Below are 18,793 nucleotides of genomic sequence, written 5' to 3' on the forward strand. Positions count from 1 at the left end.
GGAGGTGGTGAGGGGAGATGATCTGTCTATGGGGGAGGTGGTGAGGGGAGATCTGTCTATGGGGGAGGTGGTGAGGGGAGATGATCTGTCTATGGGGGAGGTGGTGAGGGGAGATGATCTGTCTATGGGGGGAGGTGGTGAGGGGAGATGGGGGAGGTGGTGAGGGGAGATCTGTCTAAGGGGGAGGTCGTGAGGGGAGATTATCTGTCTAAGGGTGAGAGGGTGAGGGGAGATTATCTGTCTAAGGGTGAGAGGGTGAGGGGAGATGGTGTCTAAGGGTGAGGGGAGATTATCTGTCTAAGGGGGAGGGGGTGAGGGGAGATGATGTGTCTAGGGGGGGATGGGGGATCTGCTGAACTGGGGGGAGATGGACTTTCTGTGGGGGAGGGGGGTCTGCTATACTGAGATGATCTGTCTGTGGGGTGGGCTCATTTTATTCTAAGGAGATATGATATTTCTGTGGGGAAGGGGGGATGCTATACTGAGATGATCTGTTCTAAGGGGAGATGATATTTCTGTGGGAAGGGGTCTGTTGTACTAGGTGGAGATGATCTCTCTGTAGGGAGGGGCTCTGCTACACTAGGGGTGTGGGAGATGATTATCTGTGGGGAGGGGGGTATTCTGTGCTAAGGGGAGATGACCTGTGTGTGAGAAAGAAGGGCTATTCTGTGCTAGGGCAGGAAGACGCCACTGAGGAGACGCAGGATGATGGCGCTGGGGAGGCGCAGGATGATGGCGCCGGGGAGGCGCAGGATGATGGCACTGTGGGGAGACACAGGCGGATGGTGCCAGAGAGAATTGGGGGTGGCACTGGAGAGGCGCAGGGGGATAGCGCTGAAGAAACACGTAAGGGGATAGGCTGGAGACACACCAAGGTGATGATGCTGGACACACACATAGAGGACGGTAGGACCACTGGTACTATTAGAAGAAAACACTGGGGCACAGTAATCTTCAGTAAGATAACAATTCTAATGAAACCATATTCTAATGCAAATGGTACCAAATGAGCAAATATATTTTATTAATATTAAATTGTTCAATATAGGAAACTCCCATTTTGTCCTGCCCCAAAACATGTTACTATGTATTATCTGGTTAAACCTCTGTTGCATGATGATGACATTGGCTTTATTGCTACACAAACAGGCGGCTTCCGGACCATGTGATCTCAGCATGAATAGTGATCACCGACTCAAGAAACTGCCTGTCCAAGAAGGATCAATTTCTTCAGAGGTTCTCTGCTGCAGAGAGATCATATAGGTAAGAAAATACTCATTCACCTGCTCGCTGTGCTTATTCACTAGAGAGAGGGATTGGGGGCATGGCTATCATCTCCTGGAGCTGTGGGCATGCCCCTAGCATGAAATAATGGGGTGAGTGGCTTGTGGGCATGGCATTTCTCATTAGACCACACCCCTTGTAATTAGGCCACACCCACTTTTCCGGGGGCACGCCTACTGCGCGCGCACATAGGGCCTCTTCCACATTTTTTTTCAGGGCCACTTTTAATTCCCAATCCGCCCCTGGCTAGTGATACCAAGCTATAAGGTATTGATCACCCTCCCCTTCAAATTTACTAGTGTGTTCACTTAATGCCACCTAGAGAACAGACACTGAAGATGATGTGGGAGACAGACGCCACACTTTCCTCTCATCATCAACATCCTCAGAGCAGAGTCTGGTGTATAAAGTAGACACGAGAGTACTCGGTATTAGAACATTCACCTTCAGATACCAAATAAAGGGGATGAAAACTATGATTAGAACAAGTCTGCTAGACAGGAAAGATACTCACACAATGAGAAGGGAATCCATGCATGAGAGAAGTAGCTAAGCCCACAATACTGATATAAATACTAAATGAAACATGGACATCTCAAAACAAAACCATAAAATTAGAGGGAAGTATTATGTAGCCCGAGTGGGCTGAGTTATGTCTATACCACAGGTTCTCAAACTCGGTCCTCAGGACCCCACACAGTGCATGTTTTGCAGGTCTCTTCACAGAATCAAAAGTGAAATAATTATAACTACTTGTGGATCTTTTAAAAAGTGTCTGAGTAATGAGTGCACCTGTGCACCTGCTGGGTGACCTGCAAAACATGAACTGTGTGAGGTCCTGAGGACAGAGTTTGAGAACCACTGGTCTATACAATCTGTTCTACTTTCCAATAAACTTATACCAAAACCTGCACTGACATGACGGTAGCCAGAGAAATCACCAATTAGTCAATTTTTCCCAAACTCAGCCCTATAGGCCATCCTTATAGTCCAGGTTTTGGAGATGTCCATGATCCAGCACAGATTGCTATATATCAAATGACTGAGTAACTAATTAAGTCTACTGTGCTAAAACATGGACATACTTAAAACCCGGACTGTTAGGGTGCCTTGAGGGCTGAGTTTGGGAAACGCTGGATTAGCCGATCGTGTTTCTTTGTATTGGTCAGACATACACAGCTCTATTGTGGGCTGATCCACTATCCATGAAAATGTAGCTTATTAATACCTGCTATAAATATTGTTCTTACACCCAATAGCACGCCTTTTATCATATGTGATGATCTATTCCAGTGGTTCTCAAACTCGGTCCTCAGAACCCCACACAGTTCACTTTTTCCAGGTCACCCAGCAGGTGCACAGGTGTATTCATTACTCACTGACACATTTTAAAAGATCCACAGGTTGAGCTAATTATTTCACTTGTGATTCTTTGAAGAGACCTGGAAAACATGAACTGTTTGGGGTCCTGAGGACCGAGTTTGAGAACCTGTGATCTATTCAAACAAGACAAACAGTTATGACTTTAGCCAATAGATGACAGTAGTCACATTTAGCACATATAACATACTTCATAAAATACATAATTGGAGGTCATTTTGATAAAAGCTGGGTACACACTTAATGTGTACACCCAGCGATGCGACCCACGACCCTCCTGCTGATGGGCCGACATATCGGGAGGCTAGTACATACTAGACGCTCCGGTGCCCGACCACCCGATAGGTCGACCCCGCTGCATGGGGACGTTGGTCGCATTGCCAGGTTGGCCTGCATGTAGGGCCGACCTGACGATGCAGCCAATAACCCCACGGGAAAGCGCACCGGACGATAGAGAGCGTACACAATAGAGGATTTTGAACGTTATGTCGTTGCGATGTGTCGGAATCGGTCATATTAAAAAATTCGTTTAGCGTGTACGCACCTTAAGGATAAAAAGGAGGATCTGCATCAAATTATGACTAGAACAAAGACTAAAGCTGGGTACACACGGATATATTGCCTGCTCGTTTGAATGGGCGATATATCTATAGTACATCGCAACAGATATGTCTGTGAACGAAGTAATTCACAGACATATCTGATCTTCTATGCAGCACAGCAGATGGCAGACATATCTGAAAGCTATATCGGCCATCTGCTGGTGTTTATATGCGACCCGCCGTTCGTCCGTACACATGCTGTGGCACACGGCGGTGACTGACAGCTCAACTGGGCTGGCGATTTAAATGCCCGCCCATTTGAGCTGTCAAGCCCGGAACATCGGGCAGATGAATTGTTAAGTGTGCATACATTTACCAATCGTAAGATAGGTCGGCGGTTCAGTCTAGCGCATACCCAGCTTAAAGCTGGCCATATACTAGACCAACTTTCATCCAACCTTGTTGGTTGGTTCGGAAACAAAATCTGGTAAATTATGGAAGCAAATGACAATCACAAATTGGTTAAATCTACTAATACATTACCAGATTTCCATTCCAACCAACTAGTTGGATGAAAAAGTTGGTCTAGCGTATGGCCAGCTACAGCCAAATCAAATAAACCACCTGCAGTTAAACTGATTGTGCAATGTTTAGATTACAAGGCATTTCACTAGAGAAACTAAACCATTATTTTAGTTCTTAAAGAACAAAGTATTTCAAATATACAGCTGTGTGTCTAAATACATATGAAGCTACTAGCTTGATGATATAGACAGGCCCATAAAGCTCTCTAGAACTCCATTTGATATAGACCAAGTACACAAAATTAAAACATGTATTTAAAATTCACTGTACATATGAACATTGCAAAATTAGTTTGGGACATAATGACCCAACAGGATAGAAAATGTCACATAACGACATCTCACCCCCACCTAACACTAAAGCCAAATGGACAGAAAACGTTATTCTGTATCCAGCATGTAGCAAACACTATTGTAGCATTAAACATTTGAATAATGAAAAAAAAAAAAAACCACAACACAGGCACATAGACAATACCCATCTGTGGAAATATGCAGCAAAGTAACCAGTGTGGTCATCTATTGTGAAATCAGGTATCCTGGGAGAACTTACCTGGTCTCTGGGTTGTATCCCAGGATGTAGAAGAAGGAGTCTATCCTGGCTTTAAATTCCCGAGCAGCAAAAATGTCTGAGAAATGGGAGATGTTGCACTTGCCCCTGCCAAAAGCAGATTATACAATTATCCACATGATTTATGATCAGTAAAACCTCAGACTACCTGAATAAATATTTATACTACTTTCCAATTTTTTTAAATATATTTTGACATTATATTTTAATATTGCATCTTAAAATCACATTTACAGTTTGTTTCACAGACTCAAATGTAACGGCATCTTTTATTTTTTTAATTTGTTAAAATAATTTATAAACCACTAGAGGCGCTGTTCTATTGGAGCGGCCATCGGATATTCCTCTTTAGCTGGTAAATAAAGCGGTGTCAAAACTACAAATTGGCGCATGGTGATTCATATCAGCACTGTAAAGAAACTAATAAAAGATATGTACTACAGTATGCTTTATTCTATTCACGTAATGATGTAAAGGTGTCCTGGATTGGAAGTAAACAGGATTCATTTGTGTGGAAACTGCATTAATGACACAGGACCTGATTCAGCCCCGGTCGCTAAGCCGCGATCACTCGCTTACAAAAGGGGCTGCGTATGCAAAATCCACGATCGTACTGTGTAGTGTAAGGACGCCCTCTATGTCTTAGCGAGCTACGGTGAGCGCTCGCTGGTATATAAAGATGCCCCCTTTCCCCTCTCAGCACACGTCATCTCCAGGAAGTGTATGAATAATCGGTAACATCGTGAGCCATCGGAGCTGCTCGCAGTCCTTGAGGTAGACCCTACCCCACCGCAAGCACTGTGATCAGTGCTGGCTAAAATTCAACAAAGTAACGTGTACAATGGCGCCTCTATGGTAATTATGCACACCCATAAAACTCCATTTGAACACCCAGACATGCCGCGTTTGCAGCACCACTCCCACGTTCACAAGCACCTTCACCTGTTACCACCCACAAATGGCACTGTCACTCAAAGTAGCGCTCAGTCTTTGTGCTACGAGCACACGATTCCCGATCACAGTGACTGGCTTGCGTATGCGCACTTCGACTTACACGCCCCTGTGCAACAAATCGCCCAGCAGCGAGCGATCGCGCCTTAGCGACCGGGTCTGAATCAGGTCCACATTCAGCAACAACAACCTTTTGTTTTTCCCTTCAAGTGTGTTTAAATTAGAATAATCAAACCAAGATAGATGATCTATGGTTTCCGCTGCGCTATTTTAATGGGGCGCCACGCCCTGCCCGATTTTAAAAGGGCAAAATGCACCCTGCTTTTTTTAGCCGCTCCTCACTAAAACAGCCTGCCCTGAGATTGCCCCACCCGCGGGTCGCAGTGTCCCGTGGGGGGGAAAAATTGCGGTGACCGATCACGGCCGGGTAAAAAGACGTCATGCGCATGTGCATGGCATCTATTCACCGTGAGGGGAGAGCTTGGGGGAAGCCGAGCACCTCCGTAAGTGCTGGGCACACCCCCAAGTGTAACGAATTGGGGGAGTTTCGCAAGGACACGCCCCCCCGGTCAGCCACACCTTTTCGGGGGCACATGCGCATAGGGTGCCCTGCCTGTGAGTCTGCGCCTTGCCCTCCCTTCTACATAGCGGGAGCACTATTCTACATTGTTGTCTAACAGTACTGAAGGGGATGGCAAATACTACATGGGACAAAATGACAAGCTGTATGTTTACTATTTATATGCCACAGTGACCTGCAAAATAATGAGCGATTTTATCACATAATATAAAGAACCCAGCTATGCTATCATTTTGCCTGACTGTATTTGATGTACAAAAAAGGCATGATTCTGTCATATGTAAAGCGGTCGCAATTCCAACCACTTGCAGCTATCGGAAATCAATACAAACATCTCCCTGAATTTTAAGTCTGCGACATTGATGCAAATTTAAGTAACCCACCCACACGCACCTCATTTCTAGGACATCCGCTTGCGAGAGCAGCCATCTCCACTATTATCTGCATTTGCACCTGTTCCATCATTGGAGCAGGAGAGGAGACTGAAATTGCAGATCACTGCACACGCTCACCTCTGAATAGGCCGCATCTCTGCCAACACGCTCACGGGATGCTTCTTCTGTGTGTGATTGCTCAGATGCCACCCACTAATGCCCATTTAGCTATACCTAGGAAGTGAACAAGATTTGCCCAACCCAGAATCACTTGTTAATGCTCTAGGTTGTGTATGCAGGCAGCGACACATACACATGCCCTGAAGAAGGCTAACCAGCCGCCACGCGTTGGACAGAGACAGTCTTACACACCATCTTTATTGATTTATTGCCAGCGAATCCACCAACAAACCCACTGAATTCGTCCGGCACACAGCATATGTGCACACCCGGAGCTGCGTAATAGAACTACATTTCCTAAGTCTCCCCATCGGCTGGTGGGTCGAGCGGCCAGCCGCGTCATCAGTCAACCGGGACCACGTGACCGCAAGAAAGCATAGGCTCCATCAGACGTCCCCGTGGCCAGCGAACAGGAATGAACCACAGGGAGTGGTTAACGCGGCACACACTCGAGCAGCAGGCAGCGGATCGATTACCACCAAGGACAGTGGAGGATCGTGGTGTTTCACGGGACAAAGGGTAAGCTGACGGACCGGAGGGCACGGGACGCCGCCCCTCCAGAGTGCCATTACCTAGAATGTTTTTCTATCATTTTTATCTATCTTTTTTCAAATTTTTTTCCACTATCTATTTGGATGCTCCATGTGACAATTACCCACCCTCGATGATCATATCCAGTGTGCTATACGCACACAACCCCCTCTAACAGTAATTACTAGTCCCAACTATTTTGGCATTATCACCTTTCCCTATACCTTCCCCCCTTCATCAGAAGTGTTTAGCAGACAAGGAGCACTGTGACTCCATAATAACTCTGCAACTTATACCCCTTTTACACCAAACAAATAACCCGGTTTATTGCCAGGTCGATCCGGGTTGAGGCTCTGTGTGAACGGCTCCCAAAAAAATAACCCGGGTCGATTTACCAGGCAATCTTACTCGGGTTGAGAGCAGGGTTGAAAACGGGTTGTTCCCGGGGCATGAGGCAGTGTAAACGGATGCTACCCTGCTTTATTTGACCCGGCTAGCTCTGAAAGATGCTGATTGGAGCTTCTCGAGCACAGGCAGATGATGTAATTTGTCAGTGCCCTGCAGAGAGATGCACATGAAGCCGTCGCTTGCCTGCCTATCCTTCTACACCACAGCAGCCTGACCAGCAGCCACAAAAGCAGGCAGGCACACAGCCTGCCACAGCCAGAACTGCAGGCTGCACCACAGCCTGACCAGCAGCCACAAACACAGGCTGATACAAAGCCTGCCACAGCCAGAACAGCAGCCTGTAGCAATGCTGTAAGCAGTCCCCACCACTCTCTTTTGCTGCCTTTTGTGACGATCTTTGTCAGACCTTAAAGCAGACCATTTTTAATGACTTCTATAGAGAAAAGCAGGGATTACCAGGGTTCAGTGTAAACGGGGCAAACCCGGGAATAACCCGGGTCGAGTTGCAGTGTAAACGGGGTCTGAAGCAGAGTTCAACCCGGGATTGACCAGTGTTCAAATTCCAGGGTCGGAACCGGGATTTTGGTGTAAAAGGGGTATTATAAATAAATAAAATACTCACCATTTGTACTTCGTTATCTCTATTCATTTATCACATTACCACCTCACCATCTTTCAAGCGCAGACACAACTATTGTTTTTACTTATGCTAATTAGGAGTGGCGATTACTCCTAGTGCCCGCTGCTCATACTACTACCCCAAGAGCAAGCGCAGGTAGTATTCAATTTCTATCCAGGGACACATGCACAGTTTATTAAAAACACAATTTCCGCCTGGGTTCATAACTGCAAATCAGGCCCAAAGCAATATCTTATAATAAATACCAAATGTCTGCTCGTATTACCCTGGAAACTACCTTGTTTCCTTCCCAATAGTTGCTTAAATAAAGATGGGTCCACATACACCTATCCTCAAATCGCGCCAAATAGCCCCATTTAGCGCACCACAGACTTTATGCCGAAATGCTAATCCAGTGATCGCTAAATACGCACTATAGCGCATTTTTATGCGCTACAAGCAGTGAGGGACTCAGTCTTTAAAAATGTGCGGGCCCCGCAGGATGCGCTGTGAGTCACTGACTTGTGTGCGCCTGCAGCAGCCAATAACAGCCCTCAGCGTCTCCCCAACAAATCACAGGAGTCCTCAGCGTCTCCTTGTCCAATTACCTCTCGAGCCCTGCCGACCACCCCCCCACTGCCTACTACACCTGGCGGCCGCTAGGTTATTATCGAGGGCTGCTGCTGGATGTGACTGCAGGGCTCGCTACCTCTGTCCAGGGGACTCTCAGTTTGTGTGATCTGCCGCTGCATGTAATCTGCCCTGCAGTGTCTGGTCGCGCAGGGCCGGCTCCAGAGTTGTACCAGTGCGGGGCACTTGACTTGCGCTGCCCCCCAGCCACCAGCACTTGGGTCCACCACGGGGAACTTGACTTGCGCTGCACCCCAGCCGCTGCTGCCTGTCCTCATCCCCCATAATATGTGATGAGAGCCAGAAACCATGGCGTAGGACCCCAATTTTTATTCAAAGTGAGGGATCCCTGGGACCCACAATTTTTTTTGCTCAGCGAGATCACTGTAATCCTAAGTGAACTAAGGCGCAAAATAGAGAAAAAAGGAGCACAATGGAGACAAAGACAGCAACACTGAGGAAAAGGTAGCAAAATTTAGGAAAAAGTGCACAATTAGGGGTAAAAAGGCGACAAGACATGCCCGATAGGAGTGATCCATGACATGCATCATAGACTTTATGCCAATTGCCTTGCTATAAATATACTAATTCTTAGTACCTAGTACACTATGTGTCAACTAAGAAGCAATATTGAGGAAAAAAGTTGCAAATTGAGGACAATGTGCACAGCACTGTATTAGCACAGGTGTCTCACACCATATGGAGCACAAAGTATAGGTGTATGAGGACTGATCTGCAGCTCAGAATATTCAATAGTGCTTAAAATCTAAGATTCATGAGGGTGCAGCAAATACATTTACTAACACTGCGATTCTGCAATGTTACCAGCTCCTAACAAACTGATGCATTGTCATTACAGCTGGTTCAGCCCCAAAATGGCTGCCTCCGCTGTGTGTAGACAAAAGGTTATACTACAAGTATTCATACAAGGAATGTAAGAAACGTCTTTGGTTCTTTGTATGTAACGACATTTGGAAGTAGGTGCATGGTACAGCAACCTGGCAGATGGTCTAGGACACAAATACAGACGTCCAGAAACCCCAGGGATATCACAATAGACTCATGAGAGTTATAACATTTTGGGGAATTTATCAAATCAATAACTATTATTGAACTCTCAATAAACAGACCGTGACACAACCAGGACATACAGCGCACACATCAACCCACATGCTAAAACGTTTATTGGTCCGTCCAAGCAGGACTGGGATATTACACATTAGCATGCACGGCTTTATATTGCAGCATTTATGAGAGGCGCTATAGTAAGTGAAAGAAGATTATCCGCTCTCTGCTATCCAGCTCCCAACGCCCTCAGCACAAGTCGGAGCTAATTTGCCTTGAAATTTGAAGCTCTGGTTATGTGGCTCCGAACAATGCAAATTTCTCCAGATGGTTTTGATTTAAACGCCATCTGAGCATTATCATCAAGGAGATTACTTGGTTTCACGATCTGCCGGCATCCGTACCGCAGACCACCAAGTGTCAGGCTGTGCCAGGAAAAGAATCTCTGCTCCAGCTCTCTCTCCAGTATGAAACTGACCAGGTTCCTTTCAAAAACTTTCCACTTCCAAGCAAGCCAATGAGCGTGACTGAGGGAACATTCTGCTGCTGCCAGGACAGGCACAGAGTAATACAACCTTTGCAGAGGGAGTGGAGGCCATTTCTTACATTACATAACAAAAGGCACTTCTGCCAGAAAGTACTCTAAGCCTGGAATGGAGTGCATTCCTGTAAAGAGACACCCATCCATTGAATGCTTGCTGTGCCGTGCTTTACAGTATGTTCTCTCTGTTGCTTCTGCAGGAGGCAGTGTACAGCTCACCTGTATATCCAATGAGCATACACTAAAAGTGTGTGTGTATGGGGTGTGGGGGGGGGGGGGGGGGGGGTGTAGAAATATCATAGTATGGAAACCAATTATATGGTAGGATATCCTATAGAGGGATCAGTATGCTGTTTCAACAGTCACAATGTCGTCTCTGGCAATGAGGCACAATGTCGAACACAGCATGTCAAAACAGTAGTAATGTAATTGAATGCACTTTAACAGTGTCAGCATAACAACTTTTTGTACATGGTAGTAAAGCATCACGTGTACAGTTCTAATGCAGACACTTAAAATCCTTTAGTGCTGCCACCCAGAAGCCTATATGTGCCCGCAGATTCCTCTGCAAAAGCTGCCAGCATGGGAAGCATTCCACACCAGTGCCTGGGCCAAATAATTATTACACTTCTGGCACCTTAACTTGACTTACGTGAAAACAGCTTTTGTAGATGCAGGTTTTATTTTATACTTCCAGATTTTCTAAAGAAGCTTACACCATATAAAAGCTACCATATATAGGTGACAAAGGGAGAGGAGGATTCTGAGCACTGAGAATCACTGGTCACTGCTACGATGGGCTGACAGAGTTAAGACACAGTAAATAAATCATCACTGAGAGGAAGGATATAGCATTGTGGAGGTGCGTCCTTCAGAGTCAAAACAGCAAAAGAAGGAAAAACAGTACTCTCGGGATTAGGTGCGCTCATGTCCGACATATTTAGAGTGCCCCTATGCCCGAGAGTACTTTTTCTCCTTGGTGTTTCGATATTACCATATAAAACCTGTAAAACTGCAAAAGAATGAAGGGCAATGCTTCCAACACCATGGAAAGAACATAAAACCTGTAAGGCAGCAACCTGCAGGCACTTACCTGAGAGCAGCTGCATGGTAAGTGTCCACGTAATCGGAGATAAAGAGCTCTCTATTCCGGATCACTGGGTCAGTGATAACCAGCTCCCGACCAGAATCTAAGGGACACAGAATGGGCGCAGTTAGCCAGTCAGGCATTCAACACTAAACTGAAGGTCTGTGGTTACATCTGCACATCGCTGGACAATTGCAAAGACACAAGAAACAGCGTATAACCTCATATATAATCAATGCATTTATACATATAACAAGCAAATATATTTAGAAAATGAACAAAAAGTTTTAGCACGATTTAAGGAATGTCACAGTGCAATACTTGTTACAGGTTGTTAAGTTTATATAATTCCTTTTATTTCATTAACTTAGCTGAAGGATTCATTACAAACCTTATGAAATGAACCATGCGTTTAATTTATTAGACATGCAGAGAAATGATGAGAAATTAAAGGAAAACTCTACTGACGGGTCAGTTCTGTAAACATAACCTAGATCTCATTTAAAACCATTTGCTAAATATATACAAAGAGAAAGGTCTATTTGTGCTAATAAGACACCATTATTAAATAAAAATAGAATAATCAGGGGGTCTGATGTTCGCTAAAAAATATATACATAGAAATGTATTAGTATATTTTATATGCAGTGTATATTTATTCAGACTAGAATATGACTAGCCATAATGTAAACATTAATATTTAGAAATGTAACACATATAAAAAAAATACGTACAACTATTAAAACAACTATAATGATCACAATAACTCTAAGGAGATCTCCAAGTCTTATATGTGAATAACACTGTGCTTTTAAAAGAACTCAGTCCATATATTCATAAGATATCACTCCTGGTTTTAAGGTTGTATCCACCTGCGGGAGTCTGCCTGGACCACAGATGCGGATGCTGGAAGTGGACGCCAGTAGCCTATGTATTCCAGATGGTATGGAGGATTCCCCAAGTGGACAGCAACAACAATTAAAAGTATATGGCAACCAGTCCCAGCTATGGCAAAGAAGCGAATGCACTAACATAACAATTGCCTAGTCGTGCATTCACAAAGGGCTTTGGGATCTTCTAACCCAGTGGTTCTCAAACTCAGCCCTCAGGACCCCACACAGTTCATGTTTTGCAGGTCATCCAACAGGTGCACAGGTGTTACTCATTACTCACCGATACATTTTAAAAGATCCACAGGTGAAGCTAATAATTTCAATTGTGATTCTGTCAGGAGACCTGGAAAACATGCACTGTTTGGGGTCCTGAGGACAGAGTTTGAGAACCTGTGCTCTAACCAGTTTAACTCCTATATAAAGGGAGCTTTTATAACTCTTTCACTCTTTGAAAAAGCTCCCTCTATACATTGCATATAAAATATAGTAATAAATGTATATGTATATATATATATATATATATATATATATATATATATATGCATAAAGATTTTCTGTCGAACCAGCCAACTAGTTGATTGGTTGGAATGAAAATCTGGTAAGGTATGACAGTAAAATGATGATCAGCAATTTGCTCCCAAACGCCAGAAAATGGACAAAAACGGTTGTTTGAACAAATTGTTTAGGTCAAACATGTAACAAACTTGTCTGACGACCATTTTCATCTGTTTTCTGGCATTTAGGAGCAAATTGCTGATCATCATTTACTCCTATACCTTACCAGATTTTCATTCCAACCAATCAACTAGTTGGATGGTTGGACAGAAAATCTTTACGTGTGTACCCAGCTATATTTTTTAGTCAACATCAGACCCCCTGATTATTCTATTTTTATTTAATAATGGTGTCTTATTAGCGCAAATAGACCGCTCTCTTTGTAGGTCTTGCAGGTGTGTATTCACAAGCACACGTCATTTTGCTGCTATTAATTAAAAATATTTGGTCATTTGATTGCAAAAAAATAAAAAATAAAATAATATATATATATATACACACATACATACACACACACACACACAGTATATGTACAAATATCTTTTTTATTAGCGCCTAATCTCTTGTTTTTGTAATTTGCTAAATATACTCCTGAGTGCATATAGCACTTACCTATACTGTAGTGTGTCATCTACAGTGAGCAGGATGTACAGAGTACTTAGAGTACAGTCAGCTCTCATTGGTGCACCATCTTGCAGAACTTATCGGCTATTAAGGGAGCAGCATGACAAACTGCTTCAAAACCGACGTTCCTTTGCAGATATACGAGTACAGCTAGCTCACAAAGGATGACAGGAGGATAAATGCTACAGATACTTCATTAGAGATTGTATATAGCACACTGCTACAAATATTAGGTTTTAAATTTGTTAAACAGACCCAAAGGAATATATGCCACAGGAAATCTCTATATTATTCTGGTGTCGGACTCACCATTTTCATTGTGCCGATCTTGTACCAAGTGCTGGTATACGGAATCCGGGACCTCTGACTGGCGGTAGTACCACTTAACATTCATCAAAAGATGGTCTCGTTTACTCTGGTAGAAGTAAAATAAAAGGAGCAGTTAGACAAAATGGCTCAAAATGATTTTCAAAAATAGACATTTGGGGGGGGGGGGGGATTCAATTCTTACGTGGGAATTTAGCTCCAGGGCTAAGTGCATGGGAGCTATTCAATTACTTCACGATCAGTCGCATTAATCTGCAGCTCCTGGGTACGATGCAGCTCAGTTCCGAAGTCCTACTAACGCTGATTTCTGCTCGCACAACAGGAGGGTGCAAGCATAAATCTTCAATAAGTGCATCCTCGGGGCTAATCACGGAAAGTAATAGAATAACTCTCAGGCAGGAAGCCTGGGAGCTAATATCCCACTAACCAATAACATGTAGCTTGTGATCATAGGGCTCGATTCTATTCTGCGCAAAGTGAATAGCGCTGGGAATCAGGTCCCGGAGCTATTCAATACACCGCGCTGCTAAGCCCGACTAAGGATTTCTTCTCGCACCCCTCCAGGGATGCGAGCAGAAATCCGACCAAAGACCAGGCACGAGGCTGTTTTCTGCCCATCGCGCCTGGAAAACAGCATCGCGCCGGGAAGGTAGGTCGGGGAATGCCCGTTCTCTCGCCTTAAACAGGGTGTTTAGTCGCGAGAACGTGCATTCTCCGACTAAACACTGCGTAGAATAGAATAGCTCCAGGAGCTATCTCCCAGCGCTATTTACCTCGCGGGCAATTGATTTGAGCCCATGGTATCACACCAATTGGTGGAAGGCACTAATCTAAGCCCAGAAGGGGAGAAGCCAATGCAAAATCACCCTCTATGAAACGCTCACTGGCATGGCCTGCTTCTCAAGTCAACCAAGAACAGATTATTTCTGTTAAATATATAACTATAAAACTGAACTGGAGATTTAGTTAAAGTAGTTCCTTTGTCAAAATGAATATTTTCTCCACAACTGGAACTGCAAGGTTCCCATGCCCAGATCTCCACAGCACCTAACACTGCGATTACCACTGTGTAGTTAGGAGGGCATTACAGCCCATACAAAACATGAATAGAACACACAAACATATTAAACACACAGCTACAAAGATTAAAATAATATCTAAGATCATGTGAGGACTGGGAGGTAACATGTTGAGTAGTTAAGTAAAAGGATATGTAAGAAAATGGGTACTTGCTGAGGAGTTTCCCTCCCCGTTAAAATCTCAGTTGATTGAAATGAATGGAAGAGACACTGAGTTGCAGATGTCACGAGTGATGAATTTAAAGCCATGAACATAGCAGCAGTATAGAAGTAGCTGCTCATATTCTGAGCCACACAACACTTAATAATGGGTGCAGCAAGCACCTTGCTTATAGAATTTAGGGCAATTTCTCTCTCTAAGACGCTACACATAGGCCTGGCCTCATTGTAATAAAGACATTTAAGAGAACATAACATGGCATAGACCAATGCTACCCGCAGAGCTCTTTAAACAAACTCCTTTTGTTAGAACAGTCTTTGTCTCATTGAAACTCTTTACAAGTCTGTAAGTCATACTGAAAAGCCAAAGCATTTCTCCTGTATTTCAAATACTGCAGGAAGTTTAACATGGCCTAAAGGGAAATTAACATTCTTTTACAGTGAGGCAAACCACAGTGTTTATTTTCATTTCTCCTATGCAATCCCTAACTTTTTTTTTACAAGCTGTAAGCCTGCACGAACATTTAATCCACCATAACGCATAGTTGTGGTTTTCAAGAGGTGAAAGAGGGAGAAAAGGGGTTGACTGTGGAAAGTTATCAGTAATACTTTCATTATACATACAATTGCAGGCATTGTGCAGTTTCTTAAATGACCAGCTGGTGGCAGCATTTGGCCAAATACAGAACAGTAATCCTCTGGTAAATAACCACGACCTCGTTTGATTTGATTAAAAGGGGGGAAACAAAACGTCATTAACCTATTAGGATTATGTCAATATTTACATATATTGCCTCAGAATATCTCCCACTGGTACCTCTTTAGGAGTGTCCCACTAAGATCCGCTTTCATTTTACTTTCAAATTGTCCCTCTAATCTGTGAACTGTATGTATTTATGTATAAAATGAGCCTTGTTGTAAGGCTTCCATCTTAGAGCAGATGCAAATGAAACCGCTAATGATCTGTGACCAATATTCAGATCCTATAACAGGACACATACCAAGGCCTAAAAAAAAATACTACATTTTTAAGTTTATTTGTTTAGAAAGGCTAGCCCGCAATGAGGACCGATCATATAGGAGACAGCAGGGATTCATGTAGGGCAGAACCCTACCAGAGACTTTGCTGTGCTAGTCACTAGCTGGAATGAGATAAATGACTCATGCTGAAGACTTCTCATTAGACAGCTCTGTGCTGACCCTCAGGCACTTTGCACTGTGCTGCAGACTCTTGTAACTTTTTATTCAATACACAACAACAAAACATATGATATGAAATGTTTCAGGCAGTAAGAGGCTGTGAATATGAAGGGATTAGGTCCTTCCTGCCATATACAGACAAGTTGCTGTATGCCTGGATTGCCAGCTCCTTACATGTGATGTGTATGACTTCATGGACAGATTATGCATACTTTACATATGCAGTTTTCACACATTTCAGTACCGTGTGGATTTAGCACATATTTTTTCCATGTCTTTAAACATATGTACAGCATAAACAGTTACTTCAGGATAACCACAACGGTGGAACAGGTATTCAGTATTTCCCATTGCTGTTTTCTCTGATGGATCTGTTTTAATGGGTGGAAAAACACAGCTCTGCAGCGCTTACGTGACACCAGCGAAGATCTGACAGTAATGAATCGTACTGTTAGTCCTCTGGGCAGAACTGTCATGTGTGATGGCCTATCAGGAAATGAAGTACAGGCTTAACATTACCTACTAGCACTGGCTGCAGGGGAGCTGGGTAGCCATCAATCCAATACAATCAAATAGAAAACCATAGTCAGTCTCCAGCAATGTCATTTTGTCAGGGCAAAATACATTGATAGCATAAAACAAGGTTGTTCAGAGGCCTAATACACATTTGCTTGGCTAAGAGACACATTCTGTGGTCTTTGTATATCATGGTTTGGTAGATCATACACCAACTAGAATAAAATCTATTTGACTTCGTAATTGGACTAAAATATTTAATTTACTGGATTTCTATTCTGTGCTCCAAGGTATTCAATGCCAACGTCACACGGCAATTTATATTTCAGTCACAAAGTGGACATTACGGTCATATTTCTCACAACTGTTCAAGTTACTTTCTGCCAAAGCCCTTGTCAGTCTGTTTTATAGCACCTACATGACATACACAATCACAAGCGGTGACACAACCCATAAATTCAGGTCACACAAAATGAAATCGTTTTTTTATGTTTTTTATATCATTCCTAATTAAATTTAACATATGTTTATATACTAATAGCATGTATATAGTAGCTATTTTGTTTTAGCACTGGTGCATATGAAATAGATAGATATATCTATCTATCAGCAATACCACAAGTTTCCCAAATAGGATAAACTTGAGGGACCAGCACACCACCAAATCAGGTTTTTCAATAAAGCATATTTAATATGGTATCAAAAGAGATATATAAAAAAGCCATCATAAATCCAACATAGGTAAGAAGGTAATTTAGTACTCATCCATCACTGGAGACTTCCAATAGTGGAAATAAAGATAGTGACCGGCCATCCCAACGGGCCATTTCGGCACATTTAGCCTTTTTCAAGGGTCAGAAATATGCTTTATTGAAAAACTTGATTTGGTGGTGTGCTGGTTCCTCAAGTTTACCCTATTTGGGAAACTTGTGGTATTACTGCTGGACTTATTACTGGGCACCCACATTGAAGATTATATGTAGGTGTGTGCGATCTGACTTTTTGTTTATATATATATATATATATATATTTATTACACACACACACACTGCATATATAATAAATGACAAGTAAACATTATTATGCTGCATAAGATAGCAACATTTTGTGGTATGGTCGTCATACCAGGTGTAAGACATGCAATAGAACACTAGGTAGCAGCACTGATCTGCTCTTCAGCTTCATGTAACTACTGTATCACTTGCTGGCAGAGCAGACAAGATTTCAGACAGTGTAGAGATCTGCTGACAGATCACCAGCAATGCTCTTCCACAGGTGGGGAGGAGAGGAGCAGGGTATGCATGTAAGAGATAGCTTGACAACAAACAGGATGATTTATTAAGAAGACCTAACTAGACATTACATCACTGTAATAGCCAGCAGGGGCATGTTCGTTATCACAGAGCAGAAGGTAGAGAAATGCTCATTACACTACCATCATTTTCTTTCAGGTTTCAATTTTCTTAAGATCAGAACCAGGTGTCTCTTTTATAAGTCACCAATATATCTGACTGAGGCACTGTAGGCAAGCCTGCATTAAACATACGACATTGCTCTCAGTATCCTGTACCTTATCTTTGATTTGCGTTCAGCATTTCATACTGTATACAGAATAGGACTAGTTGTCCCCTAGAGAGACTTAAGGTGCCCATACACGGTACGATTTTTTTTACCCGATATGGACAGTTTCGACACATTGTACAGACCAATCTTATGAAAATAGGTGTTTTCTGTGTGTTCTGCGACCCCGATGCACGTCCCCGCCGTCCTCTAGTTGGATCGCAGATCAGATGGTTTTGCAGAGAGATCTACGATCTTTTGAGTACAATGTGATACACTTCTATGCATCTTATCCTATGATCGTAACGATCGATCGTACACCATTTGACCACATCGTGGGAAGAATTTCAAGGGCAATCGTACAACACATCTTACCAACTTTGAATTGCACCGTGTATGGGGCTAATACCCACGGAACGCTGTAACACACACTGAGCACAAGAAAATACTGTTGTGTTGTGATGAATATGAGAAGCACAGAGTGCCAGGCATACAGATACAGTATGTTGGTAGCTTGAGAACTTCTTCACACGTGGGAGTCTAAAGCATGTTT

The 18,793-nt window shown here is 43.3% G+C and overlaps 1 protein-coding gene across 7 annotated transcripts in view; it reads right to left on the reverse strand.

Annotated features, from left to right (window-relative positions):
* RERE (arginine-glutamic acid dipeptide repeats) overlaps positions 1-18,793 on the reverse strand; it is a 355,792-nt gene that overhangs the window by 106,165 nt on the left and 230,834 nt on the right. For all 7 annotated transcript variants that reach the window (XM_088468176.1, XM_088468175.1, XM_088468170.1 and 4 more), the window contains exons 4-6: positions 13,709-13,814; positions 11,334-11,430; positions 4,344-4,448 (exon numbers count right to left, since the gene is read on the reverse strand). In XM_088468176.1, coding sequence (XP_088324302.1) covers positions 4,344-4,448; positions 11,334-11,430; positions 13,709-13,814 — 308 coding nt within the window. The remainder of the gene's footprint in view (positions 1-4,343; positions 4,449-11,333; positions 11,431-13,708; positions 13,815-18,793) is intronic.

Source organism: Taudactylus pleione, unplaced genomic scaffold (assembly GCF_031769625.1).
Source record: "Taudactylus pleione unplaced genomic scaffold, aTauple2 ptg000082l, whole genome shotgun sequence".
Classification (NCBI taxonomy): Eukaryota; Metazoa; Chordata; class Amphibia; order Anura; family Myobatrachidae; genus Taudactylus; species Taudactylus pleione.